This window comes from Tripterygium wilfordii, chromosome 2 (genome assembly GCF_013401445.1).
Source record: "Tripterygium wilfordii isolate XIE 37 chromosome 2, ASM1340144v1, whole genome shotgun sequence".
Classification (NCBI taxonomy): Eukaryota; Viridiplantae; Streptophyta; class Magnoliopsida; order Celastrales; family Celastraceae; genus Tripterygium; species Tripterygium wilfordii.
In genome coordinates, this window is record NC_052233.1 from 2,552,508 (window position 1) to 2,574,258 (window position 21,751).

Genomic DNA, 21,751 nt, shown 5'->3' on the forward strand with positions numbered 1-21,751 from the left:
ATCCTGCAAAAAGGGGAGCTGGATTAGGAGGCAGCAAGGGGTAGTAATTTTCTATGTCTACCAAAATTATCAGTTGGAATGTTAGGGGGCTCAATGACCATGTTAAAAGGGCTTCAATTGAGCACTTTCTTAATAATTGGAAGTGTCAGGTTCTTTGTCTCCAAGAAACCAAAGTTGAGGTTTTCAATTTGGCTCCTTACCAGCAAGTGGGACAGCAGGAGGTGTTGCTATTCTCTGGAAAAGTAATCATGTCAACCTTCAAAGACATCACATAGGGAAGTTTTCTATCTCTGCTATTTTTACTTCTATTTCTGATAATTTTTGTTGGGCTTTTATTGGTGTTTATGGTCCGATTATTAACATCAGCCATAGTGTTCTTTTGGATGAGATTTCTCAATTTAGAACCACTTGGCAAGGTCCTTGGATTATTGGTGGGGATTTCAATGATGTGGTCTACACTCATAAGAGTTCAGGAGGAGACAACAGAGATTCTATCATAATGAGGACTTTTCAATGACTTATCTTCAACCATAGTTTGAGGAATCCTTCTCTTTCTAATGGTGATTTCACCTAGTCGAATATGAGATCTAATGCTTCTCTTTCTAGGCTGGACATATTCCTGTTCTCTTTGGATTGGGAAGACCATTTTGGTTGCAATCTCTTCTTCCCAGACCTCTCTCAGATCATCATCCTATCATTCTTGAATGTGGTACCATTAAATGGGGTCTTGCACCTTTTCGATTTCAAAATTTTTGGCTCTAGAACCAAAATCTTGAGGAGTTAATTAGAGAGTGGTGGTCCTCTTGTCAACCCATTGGTTTCGCTAGTTTTTAGCTAGCGGCAAAGCTTAAATTCATCAAGACAAAACTTAAACAGTGGAATCAACGTACTTATGGCAACATCGGTCTTCAAATTGACTCTTTGGTTAGTGAGATTGAGGGCCTTGACATTGCTGAACAACAAACTTGGGAATCTCATTGAGTTTTATAGAGCTAAAAGTGAGTCCAATAAAAGTTAGCTTTCAAGACTTTTATGGATGGAGGAACTTTCCTGGAAGCAAAAGTCTAGAATCCAATGGTTGTAGCCTAGAGGTAAGAATACTAAGTTCTTTCACAAAATGGCCAACGCCCTTAGGAATCAAATCACATCAAATGTCTTCGTGTGAATGGTGTTACTGTGGAGAATGAAAGTGCCATTAAATTTGGTATTACTAAGTTTTACAAAAATTTGTTTCATGAAAATGTTAGTTGGAGACCTTCCATAGATGAGCTTCCTTTGGACAAAATTAGTGAGGATGATGTGTCTTGGTTGGAGAGACCTTTTGATAAAGATGAAGTAAAGGTTTCCCTGGATGATTGCAATGGGGAGAAGTCCCAAGGCCCCGATGGGCTACCATGAAGTTTTTCAAGAAGTTTTGGCATATTGTGAAAACTGATGTTCTTTTATTCTTCTTTGAATTCCACAACAATGCATAATTTTTTGAGGTCTTAAATACTACCTTTGTCACCCTAATTATTAAAGATTATCGTCCCATTAGCCTTCTGGGCAACGTTTATAAATGGCTGGCTAATGTGTTCACCAGAGGGCTTAGAAAGGTCATTGGCAAGGTCAATAACCCAGCTCAACATGCTTATGTGGAGGGTAGACAAATTCTCGATGCATCCTTAATCGTGAATGAGTTGGTGGACTTCTGCTCAAAAACAAAAAGTGATGGTCGGATGTGTAAGTTGGATATGGAAAAAGCTTTTGACAACCTGAATTGGGAGTTTCTACTCAAAGTGATGGAGAAGAAAGGCTTCAAGCATAAATGGCTCCTTTGGATAAGGAAATGCAATGCTTCAGCCTCCTTTGCTGTTTTAGTGAATGGAGCTGCTTCTGATTTTTTCATTTCCTAAGGTGTCAAACAAGGAAATCCACTCTCCTCTTTCCTTTTTATTCTTGCCATGGATATTTTAAGTGTGATGCTTGATAGGACGGTGAGCAATGGTTTCTTAGAAGGGGCAAAGATAAGCAATAATAGTGGTGAAGTTTGCATTTCAAACCTACTCTATGATGACGATACTTTGGTCTTAAGTCTACCAACGCTGGCCCTAGTCATAGCCCAACCCAAGAATACCTGTTAATCTCGAGAAGCTACTTCGTCCCTCTTTGTGAGATCGACCACGAAGGCCATAAAGGTGAGGTTGGGGAGAATGCTCTAATAGAGGTGTAAAGGAGTGAGAATGATCTGGTTTATGATTTGGAAGATGCTAGTGAGGGTTTATATGATAATTTTTCAATGGAGGATGTCCAATGAAATCCTTCATGTACTTCATCAGTGGATGACTAAAATTCTTTCTATAGCCGTGTGGAGGAGACGTTCACTTCTTTGACCTCTGTAATTGACCAGATAGTTCCTTTTGATGATTCTTACTCGTCTTCTATGCCTTTAGCTGTTGACACTTCAAATTGTAGAGAAACTGGTAACGATTCAGAGGTGTATTACATCCAAAATGCTTATTTCAGTACCAAATGGCTTGTGCAGAAGTTCTCGCAAATGAAAAAAACCCTAGACATTTCCTACCATGGTATGGAGAAGGATGCCTATGTCTTTTTGATGGAATAAAAGAAGCGGAGAAAGAAAGACCAGGAGAGGAAACAGTCGGACCAACTGGCTAGTCCAAGGAAAGTTTCCAATGAGAAAAGAGAATTGAAAATGCTTGAATGCTTTATCAAATATGGAAAGAATCCCGCAAAAAGGGGAGCTGGATTAGAAGGCAGCAAAGGGCAATAATTTTCTATGTCTACCAAAATTATCAGTTGGAATGTTAGGGGGCTCAACGACCAGGTTAAAAGGGCTTCAATTAATCATTTTCTCAATAATTGAAAGTGTCAGGTTCTTTGTCTCCAAGAAACCAAAGTTGAGGTTTTCAATTTGGCTCGATTTAGATCTATATGGGGTTGGAAAGATGGTAGTTATATCTCCTTACTAGCAAGTGGGACAGCAGGTGGTGTTGCTATTCTCTGGAGAAGTAATCATGTCAACCTTCAAAGACATCACATAGGGAAGTTTTCTATCTCTGTTATTTTTACTTCTATTTTCGATAATTTTTGTTGGGCTTTTATTGGTGTTTATGGTCCGACTACTAACATCAGCCATAGTGTTCTTTGGGATGAGATTTCTCAATTTAGAACCACTTGGCAAGGTCCTTGGGTTGTTGATGGGGATTTCAATGATGTGGTCTACATTCATGAGAGATCAATAGGAGACAACAAAGATTCTATCAGAATGAGGACATTTCAATAGTTTATCTTCAACCGTAGTTTGAGGAATCCTTCTCTTTCTAATGGTGATTTCACCTGGTTGAATATGAGATCTAATGCTTCTCATTCTAGGCTAGACATATTCCTATTCTCTTTGGATTGGGAAGACCACTTTGGTTGCATCAAGCAATCTCTTCTTCCCAGACCTCTCTCAGATCATCATCCTATCAGTCTTGAATGTGGTACCATTAAATTAGGTATTGCGCCTTTTCGATTTCAAAATTTTGGCTCCAGAACCAAAATCTTGAGGAGTTAATTAGAGAGTAGTGGTCCTCTTGCCAACCCATTGGTTTCGTTAGTTTTTAGCTAGCGGAAAAACTTAAATTCATCAAGGCAAAACTCAAACAGTGAAATCAGAGTACTTATGGCAACATCGATCTTCAAATTGACTCTCTGGTTAGTGAGATTGAGGGCCTTAACATTGCTGAACAACAACTTGGGTATCTCATTGAGTTTTATAGAGCTAAAAGAGAGTCCAATAAAAGTTACCTTTCAAGACTTTTATGGCAGGAGGAACTTTGCTGGATGCAAAAATCTAGAATCCAATGGCTGGCAGTTAGAGATAAGAATACTAAATTCTTACACATAATGGCCACTGCCCCTAGGAATCGAAATCACATCAAATCTCTTCGTATGAATGGTGTTACTGTGGAGAATGAAAGTGCCATTAAATTTGGTATTACTGAGTTTTACAAAAATCTGTTTCATGAAAATGTTAGTTGAAGACCTTCCATAGATGAGCTTCCTTTGGACAAAATTAGTGGGGATGATGCGTCTTGGTTGGAGAGACCCTTTGATAAAGATGAAGTAAAGGCTGCACTGGATGATTGCAATGGGGAGAGGTCTCAAGGCCCCAATGGGTTACCATGGAGTTTTTCAAGAAGTTTTGACATATTGTGAAAGCTTATGTTCTTTTATTCTTCTCTGAATTCCACAACAATGCAGAATTTGTCGAGGTTTTAAATACTACCTTCATCACCCTCATTATTAAAGATTATCGTCCCATTAGCCTTCTGGGCAGCGTTTATAAATGGTTGGCGAAAGTGGTATTGTGAAAATTCACAAGCGTACGATTCGCACAATAGTAATAATGATAAGTAAGATCGTTTCCCACAGAGATTGATTGAAATTCACTAAGTACGAATTATGATTGACCCTAAATTCTATTTGAATAATTGAAAACTGATTTTCTAATTAAACTATAACTAGAAATTAAAACCTGAGCAATTAAAAGTCGGTAACTTGAAATCAAGAGAAAGAGTGCTAGGGCATCTAATTTCACCATCACCAATCCTACTCTACTCCTTTGGTAAACTAATTCTAATTATTATCCATGTTGACAGTCGATTTTCCTAACATATTCAACACTCCATTCTTGGTTATATTGAAGTACCTTTACTAGCAATTCCTGTTATTCCTAACACTCGAATTCAACTAATAAAAATCCATTAAGCTCTAGGGACAATCATGTAGCAACCACATAGGCCGTGCCCCTATATTCCTGTGGTTCATGTAACCTATGGTATCTATTATCAGAAGCATAAATCTAAACATCTCCTTCCAATCTCAGTTCAGAATATCAAATCATTCAAATATTGATAAGGTATTTGAAAGTATTAAACACACCAATAGATACTCAACATGAAAATAATAACTATTAATTAGCATAACCAAAATTATAGAATATTCATGGCTCGGTTACATTAGAGCTCTAGCAAAAGAGTTTAGCCACTCATGCTGTAAGAAACAAGAAAACTAAATAATAACAATTCATGAAACTAAGAACACAAGAGAACAAAGAAAAGCTAGAGAGAATTGTGGCTCTCCCACCTCCCCAAACTGCTGCACGTGCACCTCCTTTTATACTCAATACAAGCTTCCTTCAATTCTCACTTCTAGTTGAATTTTGATTTCCTAATTCAGTTACAAAGCAAACTTCCTTCTTTATAATTTCTAATGCCAATCGGACACACTTGTTTGACTTCTCTTTGGTTTCCTTCTTTTGCTTTGTCTCACGTGCACTTTTCTTATTTCCTCAAATTCATATTCTTTCCTTGTCTTTCTAGCCGCCTATAACTCCCCTTCTACTATGAGTGGCTTCTTTGGTGGGCTTCAATGATCAAACATGAAATAAGTCATTTTCAACATTTTGCATAGCTTAGCCTGCCAAACAAACCCACAATTCTTTATGCAATAATCATCTTAATTCCAATGAAAAAGAGACAAAACTAGTGTAAGGTGAGGTATAAAAATAGATAAAATATGATGTTAACAGGATTTTCTACTCAAAGTGAAGGAGAAGAAAGGCTTCAAGCATAAATGGCTCTCTTGGATAAGGAAATGCAATGCTTCAGCCTGCTTTGCTGTTTTAGTGAATGGATCTGGTTCTGATTTTTTCGTATCTTCAAAAGGTGTTAAACAAGGAAATCTGCTCTCCTCTTTCCTTTTTATTCTTGCCATGGATATTTTAAGTGTGATGCTTGATAGGACGGTGAACCATGGTTTCTTAGAAGGGGCAAAGATAAGCAATAATAGTGGTGAAGTTTGCATTTCAAACCTACTCTATGCTGACGATACTTTGGTATTTTGTGGAGCCAATGAGGATCAAATTCTCAACCTTAGAGTAATTCTTTTGGGTTTTGAGTCTGTTTCTGGTCTCAAAGTTAACCTTGGAAAAAGTAATATAATTCCTATTGGTTCGTTCACTAATACTGAGGATCTTGCTAGCATCTTGGCATGAGGTACCATTAACCTCCCTACTCAGTATCTTGGCCTTACTTTAGGTGCCAAATTTAAAGACTCAAGCATTTGGGAACCAATAATAGGAAATTTTGACCAAAAGCTTGTTGGTTGGAAAGGAAACCTCTTGTTCAAAGCGGGTAGATTGACTTTAATCAAAAGTACTCTTACAAGTCTTCCAATATATCTAATGTCCCTTTTTCCTATGCCGGCTCATGTGGTAAAAAGAATTGACGATAGCCAATGTAGATTCCTTTGGAGAGACACCATTGAGCATAAAAGATTTCACTTGATTAAGTGGGATACAATAAAATTTCCTAGGGACAATGGAAGCTTGCGAATTCTCTCCTTGGTTGTTTTGAACCAAGCGCTACTGGGAAAGTGGTTTTGGAGGTTCTGTATTGGTAGAAATCAGTTGTGGAGGCAGGTTATTGCCATTAAATATAGCCTTTCCAGTAGGGGATGGATGGATCTCTAATATGCCAAGCGGTTTACATGGTACTGGACTTTGGAAGAACATTATGAAGGGTTGGTCTTATTGGTTTGCTCATACTTGTTTCAAAGCTGGTCACGAGGACTCCATTAGTTTTTGGGAGGATCGTTGGATAGTGAATTCCCTCTTAAACCAACTCTTCCCTGACATTTTCAATTTGACTATCAACAAGGAAGCAACTGTCAAAGAGTCGCTCATTTTATCTGACTCTGGCTATAGCTGGGATATCAATTTCATTAGAAACATTCAAGATTGGGAAATGGACACAATGCTAAATTTCTGGGACTTGATTTATAGCTTCAGAGTCAATACCAGGGTGTGGAAGACAAACTATGCTGGCAGCTTACAAATGACTATTGCTTTACTATTAGTTCTTACTACAAGTATCTTATCTTAGCAAAGCTTCACCTTGGGGACTCTAGCTTCTCTTGGCCTTGTGTTTGGAAGCCCTAGGCTCCTCCAAAAGTCATTTTATTTTGTAGGGTAGTGGTTTGGGGTAAAATTCTCACTTTAGATAACCTGTAGAAAAAGAGGTTTCTTATGATTAATCGGTGTATCCTTCGCAGGGAAAATTCTGAACCCATTGATCATCTCTTGTTGTATTGTATTTGGTCCCGAAATATATGAAATATCTTTTGCAAGTTTGCTGGGCTGGCTTGGGTTCCATAGCAACGTTAGGGCTGAGCTATTAGCTTGGAGCAATCTGTCCACCCTTAATACAAAGAAGAAGAATTTGCAACTGGTTCCTATGACCATTCTTTGGTGCTTATGGAATGAAAGGAATAGGAGGACCTTTGACGACAATATAAAATCTTTTGTTAATGTTGTTACTGCAACAGCCTTCTTGAGGCTATTTCTATTGCCTCCTCGTAATTTGGTGCCCTTTCTTGGTGCCTTTGAATAAAATTATTTTCCTTTCAAAAAAAATAAATTTTATAGCCCATGTCACGTTGGTGGTAATCAATAAAAAATAAAAATCTATTTGTATGGTAGTTTTTTTAACTCTTAAAACATATATATGGTAATACTAACTTGATTATAATAATTTTATTAGTGTGTATATAGATGATTAGATCCTTATCCTTACTTTAGACCCTATGTAAGAATTCTTGTATATATATGAGAGAGAGAGGAATTTTTCTATGCGCACTTAAAATACACATTACTTTTTAAGGGTGTAGATGAGTGAAATGATAAGTGAGACCGATGATTTTGGGTCCCACATGTTTTAAAACATAAATACGTCTTTTAAGTGCGCATAGAAAAATTCTTATATATTTTACATTAAAAAAAACTTATCAAAATAATAGACTCTTTTAAAGTCTTTACTTAATATAGGAATTCTTATATGCGCACTTAAATGACGCACTTAAAATACGTACATATATTTTCACCATTGATTTGAAACATATGATACTCAAAGCAGTGGAACTGACTCGCCATTTCACTCATCTACACCTTAAAAAGTGGTGTGTATTTTAAGTGCGCAAGATAGATGTTCATAGGAGAATTCCTCATTGGTTAATTATTTAAAATATAAACATCCAAAACTAGAAATTAAAACTTCGAACTACAAAATAATTTTGCAATTTAAATCTAAATCTAAATGTTAAGATAATTTTATTATTTTTTATTCTATTTAATTCACTCAAATAAGATTGATGGTTCCAACACCATCGAATTGAAATACCTTATTTGATCCGTTTGAAAAATCAGTGAGGAGAGATTAAAACTACCATTATTTTTCATTGACCAAATATATAATTTACGTTTCATTTTTTTAATGTATTTCCAATTGAAGCTAGATTATCCTTTAACAAATTACAAATTATACTACAAACGTAGATACAAGTTAACAACATTCTCCAGAAATTTGTCCTAAGCTATTTTTGAGACTGACAAATATAATAACTTCCTCAAAAGTAATGATGTCTACAATCAATTTCATTTTTTGAGATAAAAAATAACTTACCAATCGATCGGTTATTGACAATTTCATCAGTTATTTCGGGATTTCAATGGATTTTTCGATCAATCCTCACTAACAATATCTTTGACGATAACCGATCAATCGGTTCGATTCGAACGGTTAATTTGGACAGCGCTACTTAAAACTATTTATATAAACTTTTGATCCGCAAACAATCGGAAGGCTTTTATTTTGTATCCATTTCCTTTCTTCCTCATCAAATCTTCATCAGCTCCATCCCCAAACAATCGGTTTTGGATGATTGCATCTTCACCCACTTGTCTAACTCAACAAAAAACAATCCGACTATTCCGGCTGCTTCCCCTGTGAGTTCCCATTAGGAGGGCTCAGCGTCTAGCGATGCATGGAAGAAGCATTTTTAAGACGGCAGCCAACCACAATGGTTCTCTATATCAACTCATATATAACAAGATATGATAAAGACCGAAAATACCAAACAAAAGTTAAGTATCTTATGCCATACAGGAAAAATAAAAATTTCAACAGAATCCCACCAAACCAAGTTAAATTTACTCCGTCAATCTACAGACCTCAAACTATGGACTGAACTCACCTTTAAAAGATGATAAATTCCTGACCGCGTTCCCCAAATCAAATAGTCATAATCATGGAGTAAAAGATAATTTAGTTGGTCCTCCTGCATAAACTCCTCAACTAATATGCACATCTGTGATACTTGCCCTAGATACCGATTCTTTTCGCATTTCCACTAAAGCTTTTGCTACGGTTAGTCCAGCCTGTAAAACAGCAAGGCAGCCAGAGGTAGCATGAGATGAAGAGATAACAGCCCTCTTATGAGACAGATAGGATGAGGCAATCAAACGAAATTCAAAAGGCGCCCAAGGAGGGTGTTTGAACCATACCCAAAAATGCACGGTAAGGAAACTGTGACTTTCACTGCTATATTCTGCATTTAGCGGGAAAAAAAAAAGTTTGCACTAACCCAAAAGAAAAATCTTTGAACCCATACCCCAAAAACCTAAAATATGCTCCACAGACAAGCTTATTGTTTTACAGGGACATAAAGGATAAAAATGAAAATGGAAATTTATTACATGAAATGAATTTTAGAACTAAGCCGATAAGCTCAAGTGAAATCAAGATCGCCTATGTAACAATCTTGGAATTAGACATGGACTAGGACTGCAGATGCAAATGAACCTTCTCATATTACAATCTACGAAAGCATTTTTACACCATGTGACCCATAAGAAATCAAATAACAAGTATGTCCTTTTTTCCCCTCTTTCTTTCTTTGAATGTAATTTTTTTTTATTGTAGACAAACAAGGTAAAAACCAGAGAGCTCCAAATAGGTGATGTTGGGAGGCTCAAGAACATAATTACTGTGGAAAGTATACCAAAGCTTAAGACACAGTAAAGATATCAAAATTTAGACTCCTCCGAGTTGAAATCCTGCTTCCAAATCATAATAAGTAGGTGGATAATTCAAACATTAGCAATATCTTTTCTCAATGTTAAAAGCAATTTAATGGCCTAGTAAAAAAAAAAGGAAAAGCAGAAAAAACATTGTCTGAAAGCTTGAGTGCTTACATTGAGTCCAGATGGTTCTAACCAACCAGCTCATCAAAACCGCGTTATCTGCTGTGGCATGTGAGAAGCAGTTGTCTGTGAAGCCAACTGTTCAGAACTGGCCGGTCTTATCAGGTGGTTAGCAACAACTGGATTGCTCGGTCCCTGTCTGATAATCTCTTTAGGATTATTTGTATTCATTTCTGAGGGTGAAGATCCCATGAGTGCATGTACCTGGACTCAACATTTTGCACATTGAGGAAAAGGCTTTAGCAGCCTTTGACCAAAGTATACAAATTAAACCAAGGTAGCGGCAGTTAATTTTACCATAGCAAGACGCTTCTTGTGAAGATCACTTGATACCTGCATATTGAATCCAACTAGTCAGAATATATCTCTAAGTACATCAATACAACTCAATTATAAGAATTTTTTCTTGTTTTATAAACATTAAAAACATACCCTATAGACCTGATGTGACGAGAGAGGGGGAGAGAGGGGGAGAGAGAGAGAGAGAGATTAACAGGCATTAAGAGTTGAGACTTTGTTGTGTGTTAAAATTGAATAGAGATATTATTAAAAATATGGACAAGCTCGAAGAGATATATAAACTTAGCTATCGCTACATGGAACATGTTCATACCATCTTAAACGGTTTCCTCGCAACTTATCTTCAATTGGTGTTACTCCTACCTTAGATCTCTTAATCTCATTTTCTATTCTATATTTCCTAGTGTGACCACACATCCAATAAAACATTCGTGTTTCTACCACATGCATTTTTTGGATATATTCTCTTAATAGCCCAAAACTCAAAACCATAGATCATCACAGGTTGTATAGTTTGAGCTATAGAATTTTTACTTCAATCTTAAATGAATCATTCAGTCGCATAAAACCCCAAATGCATTCCTCCACTTCATCCACCAGTTTTTAATCCTACTAACTATATCCTCACTCACTAATGTCTCCATCATCTTGAAAATCGAGCCAAGATATTTACGTTACTTTTTGTTACTTCTCTCCCATCTAATTCGATTTTTTGTTCGTTCCCTTGTTTGCTTTTACTAAACTTACATTTCATAAATTCACTTTTAGTTTTATTTAATTTAAATCATTTGGACTCTGAGGCTTACCTCTATATTTCGAGTTTTGAGTTTAACTCTTAATATTGTCTCATCCACTAGAACTATATCATCCGCAAACAACATGCACCAAAATACCTAGCCTTAGTGTCGACCCTTGGGGCAAACCTATTGTGATGGTAAATTCCCCTGTAACTCCTCCATTAGTCTTAACACTAGCTACGGCTCCTTCATACATATCCTCGATCACAGTAATATAACTAATTGCTCTTTTCTCTAAAACCCACCACATTACTTCCTAGGCACCTATCATGTCTTCTCCGAGTCTAAAATTACTAAAGGAGGTCTTTTTCTTTGTCTATATTTTCTTAAGTCCACTTAATAAAAATATTGCCTCCATTGTGGATTGTCCCAAACTCCCAGCGTAAAACCAAATTGGTTTTCAGAATATCGTAGATACCGATCTCAAACTTCGTTCCAAAACTCTTTTCCAAAATTTCAATATGTGGCTTATAAGCTTGGTACCCCTATAATTAGTACAACTTTGGATATCACATTTGTTCTTGTATATAAGTACTATAGTGTTTCTCCTCCATTCATCAGGCATCCTACAAGTTTTAATAACTTGAATAAATAGCTTAGTTAGTCATACTAATATATTATACCTATATCACCTACGTATTTCCACACTTCAATTGGAATTCCATCAGATCTCTAGGCTTTACCCCTTTCATCTCCCAAGTAATTTTATGTGCATAAAAAAATGATAAACCAATATTTGAAACTTCAAGAAAAGAAGTCAAGTGCTTACTGGTTTTCTTTGGTACTTCTGCTCCTCAGTCGAATATCCTGGGATGCTCAACTTCCAATTTTTCTCTGCACAAAGGGTATCCTTAATCAGGGTAAGGCTTCATCGGCAACAAATGAATTAAGATAAGCAAATGTACTGATACCATTCTGATTTGAACTCAAGCACTAATATATCTTGCAATCCTAAGCTATAAAAGTAAAGCACCAAGAAAAGGGATATGCACTTCGGCCACCTTTCATTCTAGGAAACTGCTTTCCATATAAGTAAAACAAATTACTCAGTACTTTTTTATTTTTCGAATTGAAAGAACAAGAATTCTCAATAAAAATAAAATGAAATTAGCACTAAGCCTTGCTCGTCCCTTTTGAGCTCATATGGGAATCATTACCCCATCCATTTATTCTAGAGGAGGAGCTGCAAAAGAAGCATAACAGAAGTAGATTTATCAAAGGAACTCATGCTAGGATTTTGTAACTGACACTTGGAGCTGAGAGCAGCGAATCTCATAGTCAAATCAGCTATGCGAACTGAGAAATTTAGAAAGTCAAATTTCTCGTAAGGAAACCATCTGATGATAGAACCAAATACACAGGATAGCACTTCAACATAGCAGCACAGATATAATTGACTTTTTCTAATGATTCCTAGGCTCGCCTTTTAGTTCCTTGATTTGATCCAACAATTATAATTGTAAACATAAATATGAATACAATTCTCATTCCTTCCCACAATGTCGTAAAAGTGTGATAGTTCTGCTAGTCCAAGTCCTTAGAGTGTGATAGTTCTGTTAATCCAAGCCCAAACTTACACCACCACAAACATTTAATTCTCAGGATTCACAACCAAGTCATATTTATGCAGATCGAGAAAATCACGTTCGGATACTCTCCCTGCCATAGATGCATGTCACCCGCGCTCGATGAACATGCACATCAAGCGAGAGTTCACGCGGTCCTAAATTAAGTCTAAGAGTATAAAGTTGTAGTATTCACAACCAATACATATTTCAGCAGATAAGCAAATTTGGTCCACCTAGAGGAAAAGCACAATGCCCTGATAGTTCTTTAATTGTTCTATTTGCCTGCCAGAAGCACACAGATATAATCACATCACTAAGAGTTAAGAGTTAAGAATTAAAATTTACCCTAACTGAGGAGTCATCATTGACAAGAGTTCATAATCAATGTGCACCTAATAACTGCAAGACATGAGCTCCAACAATTGCATTCTAAAGAGCTAGAGTTTGTTTCTTGTGTAAAGAAAATGAAGGCTTCTCTCCGCTGGAAGGAATATGGAGTACAAAATGGCAGAAAACCTACTTTAACCTAAGCAAGGTGTAACTAGGCCACTGTCAGTACAATAACAAGACAACAAGGTTTCTTCTCATAACTCATTGCAGTGGTTGCCAAACCCAAGGAAAATTTTTCAATAGTCCCAGAGCAACAGCTCACTTTTATCAAATACATGTAGGATCCACTAGCCAATCCCATCAATGCAACTCACATGAATCTGAACAGAGGGAATATTGCACGAGGATTACCAACAAGTTCCTGGATCACAAGACCCCTTGCATACTTAGCTATATTTGTGGAGACAAAAATTTGCTCTAAAATCTCCATGTGAACACATCACCATCCAAAACAACTATTGGCTATGGCAGGGACCAGGATCGGGATCATTTGTCAAGCATGAGTTCTACTAAATAACAAATACTTTCTACATATCAAATCATATATTTCTAATTTACTTTTCTGCCATAAAACAAAGCAATACTGAGGGATTTTATGCTCCTTAGTTACATGTTTCCAGCTTTTTGCTTTTCAGATCGTCCAATTTGTAAAATTTAATAAAGTATCCCACCAATGCTGTACCCACATTTCTATCCATGCTAAATACATATTTACTAATCAGAAAAAAGAAAATAAAAATAAACAAATAGATAGATAAGAAAAATCAAATTTGCCTTCTATAACATATTGGATGAGTCTCTTATCTGTCACATTAGAGTTTATCTGTTACATTAGAGTTCATTAACAGATCCGTGCCTTTACTTCTTTTTAATTGCCATTCACACAAGTATATTCACAAATTCACTTCCAATATATGCGTATGTGTGTGAGTGTGTATTCCAATTGATAACTACGTAGCCCAAATCCAAAATAGTTAAACCAGTGATGAGCAACGAGTCAATGACCCTTATCATATTCTTATACAAATGTATATCATTTACTCAAGCGATGTATTGCAACGCAGTACCAACCTAAGTGTAGCAATAAATCCTTGGACTCAATAGTTGAAGAGTTTCTGTGCTTAGCCAAAGTGCAAGCGAAGGTGGTCACCTGCAATTAAAAAAAGAAAAAGAATATTTTTCTTGTGAAAGAATATCTTACTCTTAGCAAAACTGACTGTATGGTTAGCAAAAAAGGGATGAAATATGAATCTATGTATGTCCAATCTCTCTTAAAATTTTCTGATGTCTAAATGATAAAAGTTAATTTACACCAACAAGAGAAACAATTCCCTGGATAATTAAGCAAGTAACCACAAAACAACAGCACAAAATAATCCTAAAAATGCACTACATAAATGGCAGTGACAGATTGTTTTCAATATTGATCACATCGACTACAAAAGTTTGCTGGATGAAGACATATCAGATAAGCTTACTATCTCTCAACTTGGATGGCAACCTAGGCCAAATAAGTTATCTGTTGTCACTTGTCAGTGGTTTATGATCAATCTTAATCTCAAAAATAAGATATCATGTCTGTTGCCATATGAAATACTATCTAACTTGTTAGGCAATTCTATCACGGTAGAATATTCAAAATATGCGGTGCACTTCCAATCACCAAAAAAAAGGAGCACGTCTATATATTATTTATGCTTTTTTGTTAGGCACTGACAAATAATAAATATTCTACAAGGAAAAATGTCAGATATGTTAGCAATCCTCACAGAGTCGATGAAGTCATCAGCAATTTCCAAAAGACGATCTTCAACTTCGGGATCCAGCTTTCCCTGTGGATCCACCTGACCATAACCGAAGAACCATTAATTACCATAGTGATGATATGAAAGGAAAAAGGACCCTAACCAAAAATTATATTTTAAAAAACCAATAAGAATAAAGTAGAATGCAAAATATACCTGTGAAACCAAATCCTGTATCTTTCTCTTCCCAACGAGTTGATTTGTTGCTTCTGTGCCATGACTTGAACTCCCTCCAGGTGTAGTCGTGCCAGACGCAGTAGCATCTGGCTGTGATCCCGTCAAACTAAGAGACTTCTGTCCCGCAGGTCCTTGCATCCTTGGAGACTGCTGCTGATGCATGGGCATTTGTTGTTGAATCTGTTGCTGTAATTGAATTTGTTGTTGCTGTTGTTGATGTTGAATTTGTTGCTGTTGCTGTTGCTGCTGCTGCTGCAGTTGTAGTTGCTGCTGCTGACTGAGCTGCAGGTGCCCCATTGGTGACTGCTGTTGCACTAGCTGGGATAATTGCTGTGCGTTCAAGGACATTGAATTTGGGTGTAACTGCGAAGATGAAGCCAATTGCTGCTGCAAGAGAACCTGTGACTGCCTCTGGTGTTGTTGAAGACGGAATGAAGGTGATCCAGGACCAGAAATTGCTGGCATTTGCTTCAACCATTGCTGGTGTGACAAAGAGTTCTGCATCAAAGCTGGCTGTCCATTCTGAGCCAGCCCAGACAGTTGGGAGTTCATGAAAGCCAGTGATGATGTCCTTGGTAAGTTTTGAAGCTACAATTATTGAATATGAATTCCCAGTTAATTATAAAGGTGGATTCACTAAAAACACTAACAGGGAGGGGGAAAAAAGCAAACAAAGCAAAGCAAAAACTTACGACACAGGTTTTAGGCATTAAATAGTCTGAACTATAATTTCACACTGATGTTAAATGCTGCAGCTCAAATATCACCTTTGAGCAAAAAAGGGCAAATTATTTTTTTTTCCGTAAAGAAACTTTATTGGAAACAAAGAAACATATCACGACGAATAAAATATGTTATGATCACAAAACGTAACAAAGATCAACTCACAAAGTGATCAATTTTTGGGTTGATTGAGGTGATCCAACCTCATATTAGGGTTAATTCAAGGAAATCTGGCCTCCTTAATATTTTTATTCATAAAGGTAATGCCTTATATAGTGGTCATCACCAACCAAAGTACAACAGGAAATAAATTAGCAAATCATACAAATATGTCGATCCCAATTTAGAGGTCCTAGGAAAGGGAAAAATAGCAAGGTCATTGATTCTTTATTCATGGCCTAGAATCACCTATAATCCCAACTCACATTCCTTCCCTCTTCAAAAACATTATCCTCGAGGTTTGTGTTTGGAGATTCAAATATTCAACACCTGAAAACTAGGCAAAACCAAACCAATGCCTTGGATAATTTCAATTCATCCCAATAAGCACTCATCAAGACAGACTTTGGATACCCTTCTTGATGCTAAGAACACATATTCAACAAATTTCTTGACAATTCAAAAACAAGATCATCATATTCCACTACATAAGATAGGGTTATTTTCTTCCTTTTACTTGAAATTGAGTTGTTTTTTTTTTTTTTCCGTGGACTCGTCTCCTACCATTGGTGTCACATTTCTCTCCTTTTCTTTTTCCACCATTAATATTGGCGTGAAGGTATTCTCCTCAACTTTCACCTTCTCAATCTTTGACATCGACTTGTTTGGCAATCCATTTTCTCTATCTGTTCCTGTAAGGTAGAGATTTTGCTTACCAATACTTCTTGTTTTTTGAATCGAGATATCAGGATCCGCAAGGAAAGATTCATTGGTTTCATGACCGATTTTTGTTGATATCTTATTGATCTTGATGCTCATCTTCTCGTCCGGCCTCCTAGATGAACTATCGACTTTGGCCTTTGTTTCTTTTTCTTGCACACACTTTTCCACTATCGTCTTTATCATCTTATCTAGCAAGCTTGTGATTCTGGCTAACTTATGGTTGATCTGATCCCACTGTTGATCGGCTATGCCTCGCTCCAACACCAATTGTTACCACAAAAAATTCTAACGCGCGATCAGCTCGAAAGTTTTATCAATTTTTGGGTTGTTTGAGGTGACCCAACCTCCTATTAGGGTTCATTCGAGGAAACCTAGCCTCCTTCAAACATACGTTTGATTAAACGATTCCTCCATATTTTTATTCATAAAGGTAATGCCTTATATATAGGTCATCACCAACCACATTACAATTCGAACCCAATTAAAGCTCCGAGGAAGAAAGCAAAATAAATCACTAATACTATTAATTAACCAAACAAATAGCTACTCAATTAATTCGTTATTCAAAGTTTAGAATGACCCATAATCCCAACTTGGAACAAAAAACAAGGACCAAAACAAGAGAGTTCCCAACAAGAACACCCAACGACCTAGGACTATGCCCCTTTAAACTAAAGTTATGAAAGAAATTATTACAATATCCAGATAACCATAGTTTTACACTAGCAAGCCAATTTTCTATGAAATGGTTTTGTGAAGCTTTTTTGTCAGAAAATATATGTTGTTCCTTTTAAGCCAGAAGGCGGTCATCTGCAAGCTCAGAAGAAATCTTCTTTTAGTTCTTTTCATACCAAGCCAGCCCAAGCTATAAACTCAGACACCAAGCTACACTAGAGAGCCAATTGATCCAAATCAGGTGCCACTTAGTGCTCCAGATCTGTCTTGTCCAAAGTAATGAAGAAAGATGTGGCTAAGTGACTGTCCATTTTACACAAATAGCATCTGTTGGTGAGGGTGACCTCTTTCTATATATAATTTATGGTCAGAATTTTTTTTCCATACGGCTACCCACATGAAGGAAGACACTCTGGGAGAGAATTCGATATCCAACTCCAACGGATATCTGGCCTGCCCACATTGTGTTTATCTCTAGCAAGCTCGTCATAAGAAGATTTAACTGCAAATCGTACCTAATTCCCAGTCACGCACAAATCTAGAGAAGCTGATATTTCAACAAATAACTAGATCCAGCGGAAGAGAGGGTGGTCACTGATTAGAGTCCTTTTCTATAGCAAGATTGAAAAGAGTTGGCAATTTAGATTTAAGAGAGGAAGTGCCAACCCAAACATCAAACCAGAGCCTGACTTTGTTCCCCCTATGTACCTTAAGGTAATACATTTTCCCAACCATTCCCCTGCCTACCTTTAAGTCCCTATTGGAGAGCAATGGATATATTATACAAGCAGTAATATGTTTGTGGTTTATCAATAACATTGTCAAGGAAACATATTTAACCAAAAATCACCCACACTGCATCAAAAGACAGCATGAGAATGCGAACTTAAAAACCAAGATTCTAAAAGAGATTTTTCTTTTATACATTGTTGATGCTGCTAAAGTATTGGGCATTTCTATCAATGAAATAAGTGCGCAAACAATGTAGGAGTGCTTCTGTATAACTATGCACAATGAAACATTATTAACTCAAGCCAAAATTACCAAATAATGCTTATGGTAATTGAGAGGCTTTAGAACTTAAGAAGTTGAGCATAGAGGATCTACTATTCTTAATATAAGTACGAATTTTGCAAGTTCTATGTATGTGAATTGATTACAAGCAAAAAATGTAAGGATATATGGGTAATCCAAGGCAGATAAAGCGCATCAAAATTTACCAAGCATTTGTCACTTTGGTATCTGAGAAATTCAAAAATATGAATATAAGTAGACTTGCACGCCAATGGGATATCCTAAAGAAACCATTCCACGACAAGAGTAAGACGAGATTGAACAGCAAAATGTAGTTTCCTGCAGGAGAGAGAGGGGGAGGATATATAGATGCACAAGCATATGCACTCACATACACACCCACACATGTTTCTTCATCGTAATGAGAGTATACTTATACCTGAGAAGATGTGGGCAGATTTTGTTGTGACAGTTGCTGCCTCATTTGTCCAGGGTTCATCCGCTGTTGAGAATATGGAAGAGTACCATTAGGTCTTAGTTGTGAGGTCAAATTGAGTGAACCCATCATTCCCATTGCTTGCATTCCCTGTGATGGCTGGCCAGCAGAATTACCAAGAAGAAATTGAGACCCTTGGACTAACCCAGCTTTCTGCCTCGGCTACAATCAGAAGCTTAAGTTTCCTTAGAGACCATAATCCTTTGCATTATGAAACAATATATGTATAAAGTGCTAATTATTGCAAAGTCAACCACCCCAATACATTATTCAATTAAAAAAGTATGGCATGTCAACAACAATCCATTACACAATAATGATGATGATGATGATGATGATGATCAAAGAATTCATCAGTGATAGAAAATCTTGGTTCACTTGGATTAAAATTTCCTATGTAGTTGATTATACTTGCATTATATAGAAAGGCACATATACGAGTGATTAAAATACATAAAGCAGCCTTGAAATATTCCATCAATTCATGGATAACACTTGGATAACAAAAATCTGGTCCAAAACTCACATTGTTGTAATCAGTATTATTAACTGTTAGTGTATTCCTGTTTGCACATCATTCACTTGGCTAGAAGCCTAGAACTATAACCTTGTAGGTATTAGATTGCTAAACACAAAATAAGACCCCAGCATAGCTTCCAAACACAAATCACCCACTGGAAAACCAGAAACTCTATGCTAAACAAGATAGCACACATATGCATACGATTACCAACTACAAATATTTCTTCACGCATTCACAGCTGAGCCAAATTTCTCTTCCGAAAGGCAAAAACAATTACTTCAAAACCACAAAACATCAAATGCAAAGATATCATAATGCACCAATAAGAAAATTCAAAGTATTCTCTGACTCTCTAACAACTAAGATATATCACAATATCTATCCTAAAATCAACTACTATTTCCGAATCAAAATTACAAAACCAAATAATTCTTCCGACTAGCATTGGCTATCAAAAATTTCACAAGGTAGGATGAGAAAAAGTGGTAAGAACTCAATTGATTACCGAGGCTAGTAGCTGGGGCTGCAAGTTCAATTGAGCAGCAGCAGCACCTGTGAGCATTGGCAGGTGCCCGTTCTGGCCCATAAGTGCTGACCGTTGCAAATTGGACCCACCCATCTGCTGATTCTGTTGTTGAACAGTAGGAGAGCCACCAAAATTCATTTGCCCATATATCCCCTGTTGTTGCTGCTGTCTCAGAATGGTGCCTAATTGTGCCTGCTGCTGCTGTGCGTTCATCTCCTGGTTTAAGCGAGACATTGATGGTGATCGCTGGAGGGATTGCGCAATTTGGTAGCTATTGGCGTTCCGGGATTGCACAATTTGGGGTTGTTGCTGCTGCTGTTGTTGTTGTTGAGAGAGAGGAGGGAGAGCTGGAGAGGATATTTGTTGTTGCTGTTGCGCTTGTTGTTGTTGTTGGACGTCGAGGGAGGGAGAAGGGATTTGTGGGTTTTGAGGGATATTTGCGACATTTGTCACGTTTGATGCGGCTGGTTGTTGTTGCGGTGGCGGCGTCGGCGCTGGTGCTTGAGACGGTGTTTGCGGTTGTGGTGGTGGTGGTGGCGTGGATGCTGTGGATGGGTCCATTGATTTGGGGGATAAGGTTGAATTTTCCTCCATCACAATCCTTCTTCCCTAAATTTGACTTTCTAGGCCTTGCCTTCTCTGCTAATCAATTATGATCTCGCGAGTTTATTTTCTTCTATGAACAGTGTGTTCTTCGACGGAAAGCTTAGACTTTGAGGTTTGACGAAGAAAGAGGAGTGAGGGAGGGAAGATAATATCTGGGCCGTACATGTCAGCGATTGGACCAGGTGGCACGTGGAATGGTGGGGTCACAGGATCAAGTTGAAGTCAAATAATAAGTTGGAAATCACTAGGCTTTTATTGGTACGGTTACCGTTACCAAACACGGAATATCGTTACCATATTGATTCTTTCGGTAACTCAAAAAATGTAACCATTACCATTACCGATGGTCGGTATACCGATCGATCGGTAACGGTAAGTCGATAATTGGTAAATTTACCAATTCTTAAAACCTATTTAAAAAGGAGAAAAAAAAAATGCATCAAGTAGCATTGTGCTTAATAGTCATTGTATGAGATTACAACACTTTCATCTTGCCTACAATATCAATAATAAAATTGATAGATTAATGAGAAGGATCATTGTGCTACATGTAAATCAGAGAAAATACCTATCAATTGGAGAAAAAAAGAAAGGAGAATTCACATAACTTTATTCCAACAATCTATAACAGAAAATCTTTTATTTCATTAATTTTTAATATTTTTAGTATCCGAAGTGTTTTAAACTCCATAGCAGAAAAGTTAGAAGAAACAAGATAAATAAAAGATAAAAGACCATAACGGAAAGGGAGAAGAAAAGCCAGTAATCAAAACCAACAAAGCATTTTATTATGTAACAAACACTGCTTTAAAGTTAATGAAATTGCTACGAGTGATATATAAATGATAACCCTAAAAATAATCAATGGTCTAGATTAAATTAGATCAATCTAATGGTCATAATTAAATAAAACTAAAACTAAAATTAAAACTAACAATAATATTAATATATATTTAATATATATGTCGGTAATCGGGAAATTTACAGGTTTTGAACTTTGCTTACCGTTACCGTTACCGAAGTCATCGGTAAATTTACTGTACCGAACAATTGGTAACGGTATACCAGTCTTCTGCTATTTTTGGTAACCAATACGTCGGTAATGGTATACCAATGGATAATTTACCATACCAATAACAGCCCTAGAAATCACATAGGACTCCAATCCTTGCTCCAATTAGG

General features: G+C 36.8%; 2 protein-coding genes across 6 annotated transcripts; one reads left to right on the top strand and one right to left on the bottom strand.

Annotated features, from left to right (window-relative positions):
* The first annotated feature begins 1,467 nt into the window (after positions 1 to 1,467).
* Positions 1,468 to 1,895, top strand: LOC120009418. Its single transcript, XM_038860016.1, has 2 exons — positions 1,468 to 1,484; positions 1,583 to 1,895. The coding sequence occupies exons 1-2, from the start codon at positions 1,468 to 1,470 to the stop codon at positions 1,893 to 1,895; spliced, it is 330 nt and encodes a 109-aa protein (XP_038715944.1).
* Positions 1,896 to 8,680: 6,785 nt separating this feature from the next.
* LOC120014147 (transcription initiation factor TFIID subunit 12b) lies at positions 8,681 to 20,680 on the bottom strand. Of its 5 annotated transcripts, none has more exons than XR_005471546.1 (10): positions 19,943 to 20,679; positions 18,858 to 19,076; positions 15,104 to 15,712; positions 14,912 to 14,986; positions 14,214 to 14,292; positions 11,954 to 12,018; positions 10,385 to 10,420; positions 10,079 to 10,291; positions 9,079 to 9,262; positions 8,681 to 8,828 (listed from the first exon to the last, which is right to left on the bottom strand). XR_005471546.1 is itself a non-coding variant. In XM_038866072.1 (9 exons), exons 1-8 carry the CDS (start codon positions 20,555 to 20,557, stop codon positions 10,112 to 10,114), a joined length of 1,878 nt encoding a protein of 625 aa, XP_038722000.1. In that variant the 5' UTR covers positions 20,558 to 20,679; the 3' UTR covers positions 8,906 to 9,262; positions 10,079 to 10,111. The 5 variants fall into 5 exon arrangements, 3 of the variants coding, with proteins under 3 accessions (XP_038722000.1, XP_038722009.1, XP_038722004.1); XR_005471545.1 differs by having other exon boundaries at positions 8,681 to 8,858; XM_038866072.1 differs by lacking the exon at positions 8,681 to 8,828 and having other exon boundaries at positions 8,906 to 9,262.
* Between the last annotated feature and the right edge of the window lie 1,071 nt (positions 20,681 to 21,751).

Bases quoted from the DNA above. Each gene is read 5' to 3' on its own strand.
- LOC120014147 (XM_038866072.1), bottom strand. From the start codon at position 20,557: ATGGAGGAAAATTCAACCTTATCCCCCAAATCAATGGACCCATCCACA. The intron at 15,713-18,857 runs GTATAAGTATAC...CAATAATTGTAG, and splicing joins ATCTGCCCACATCTTCTCAG to CTTCAAAACTTACCAAGGAC. The intron at 14,293-14,911 runs GTGAGGATTGCT...TTTTAATTGCAG, and splicing joins CTGATGACTTCATCGACTCT to GTGACCACCTTCGCTTGCAC.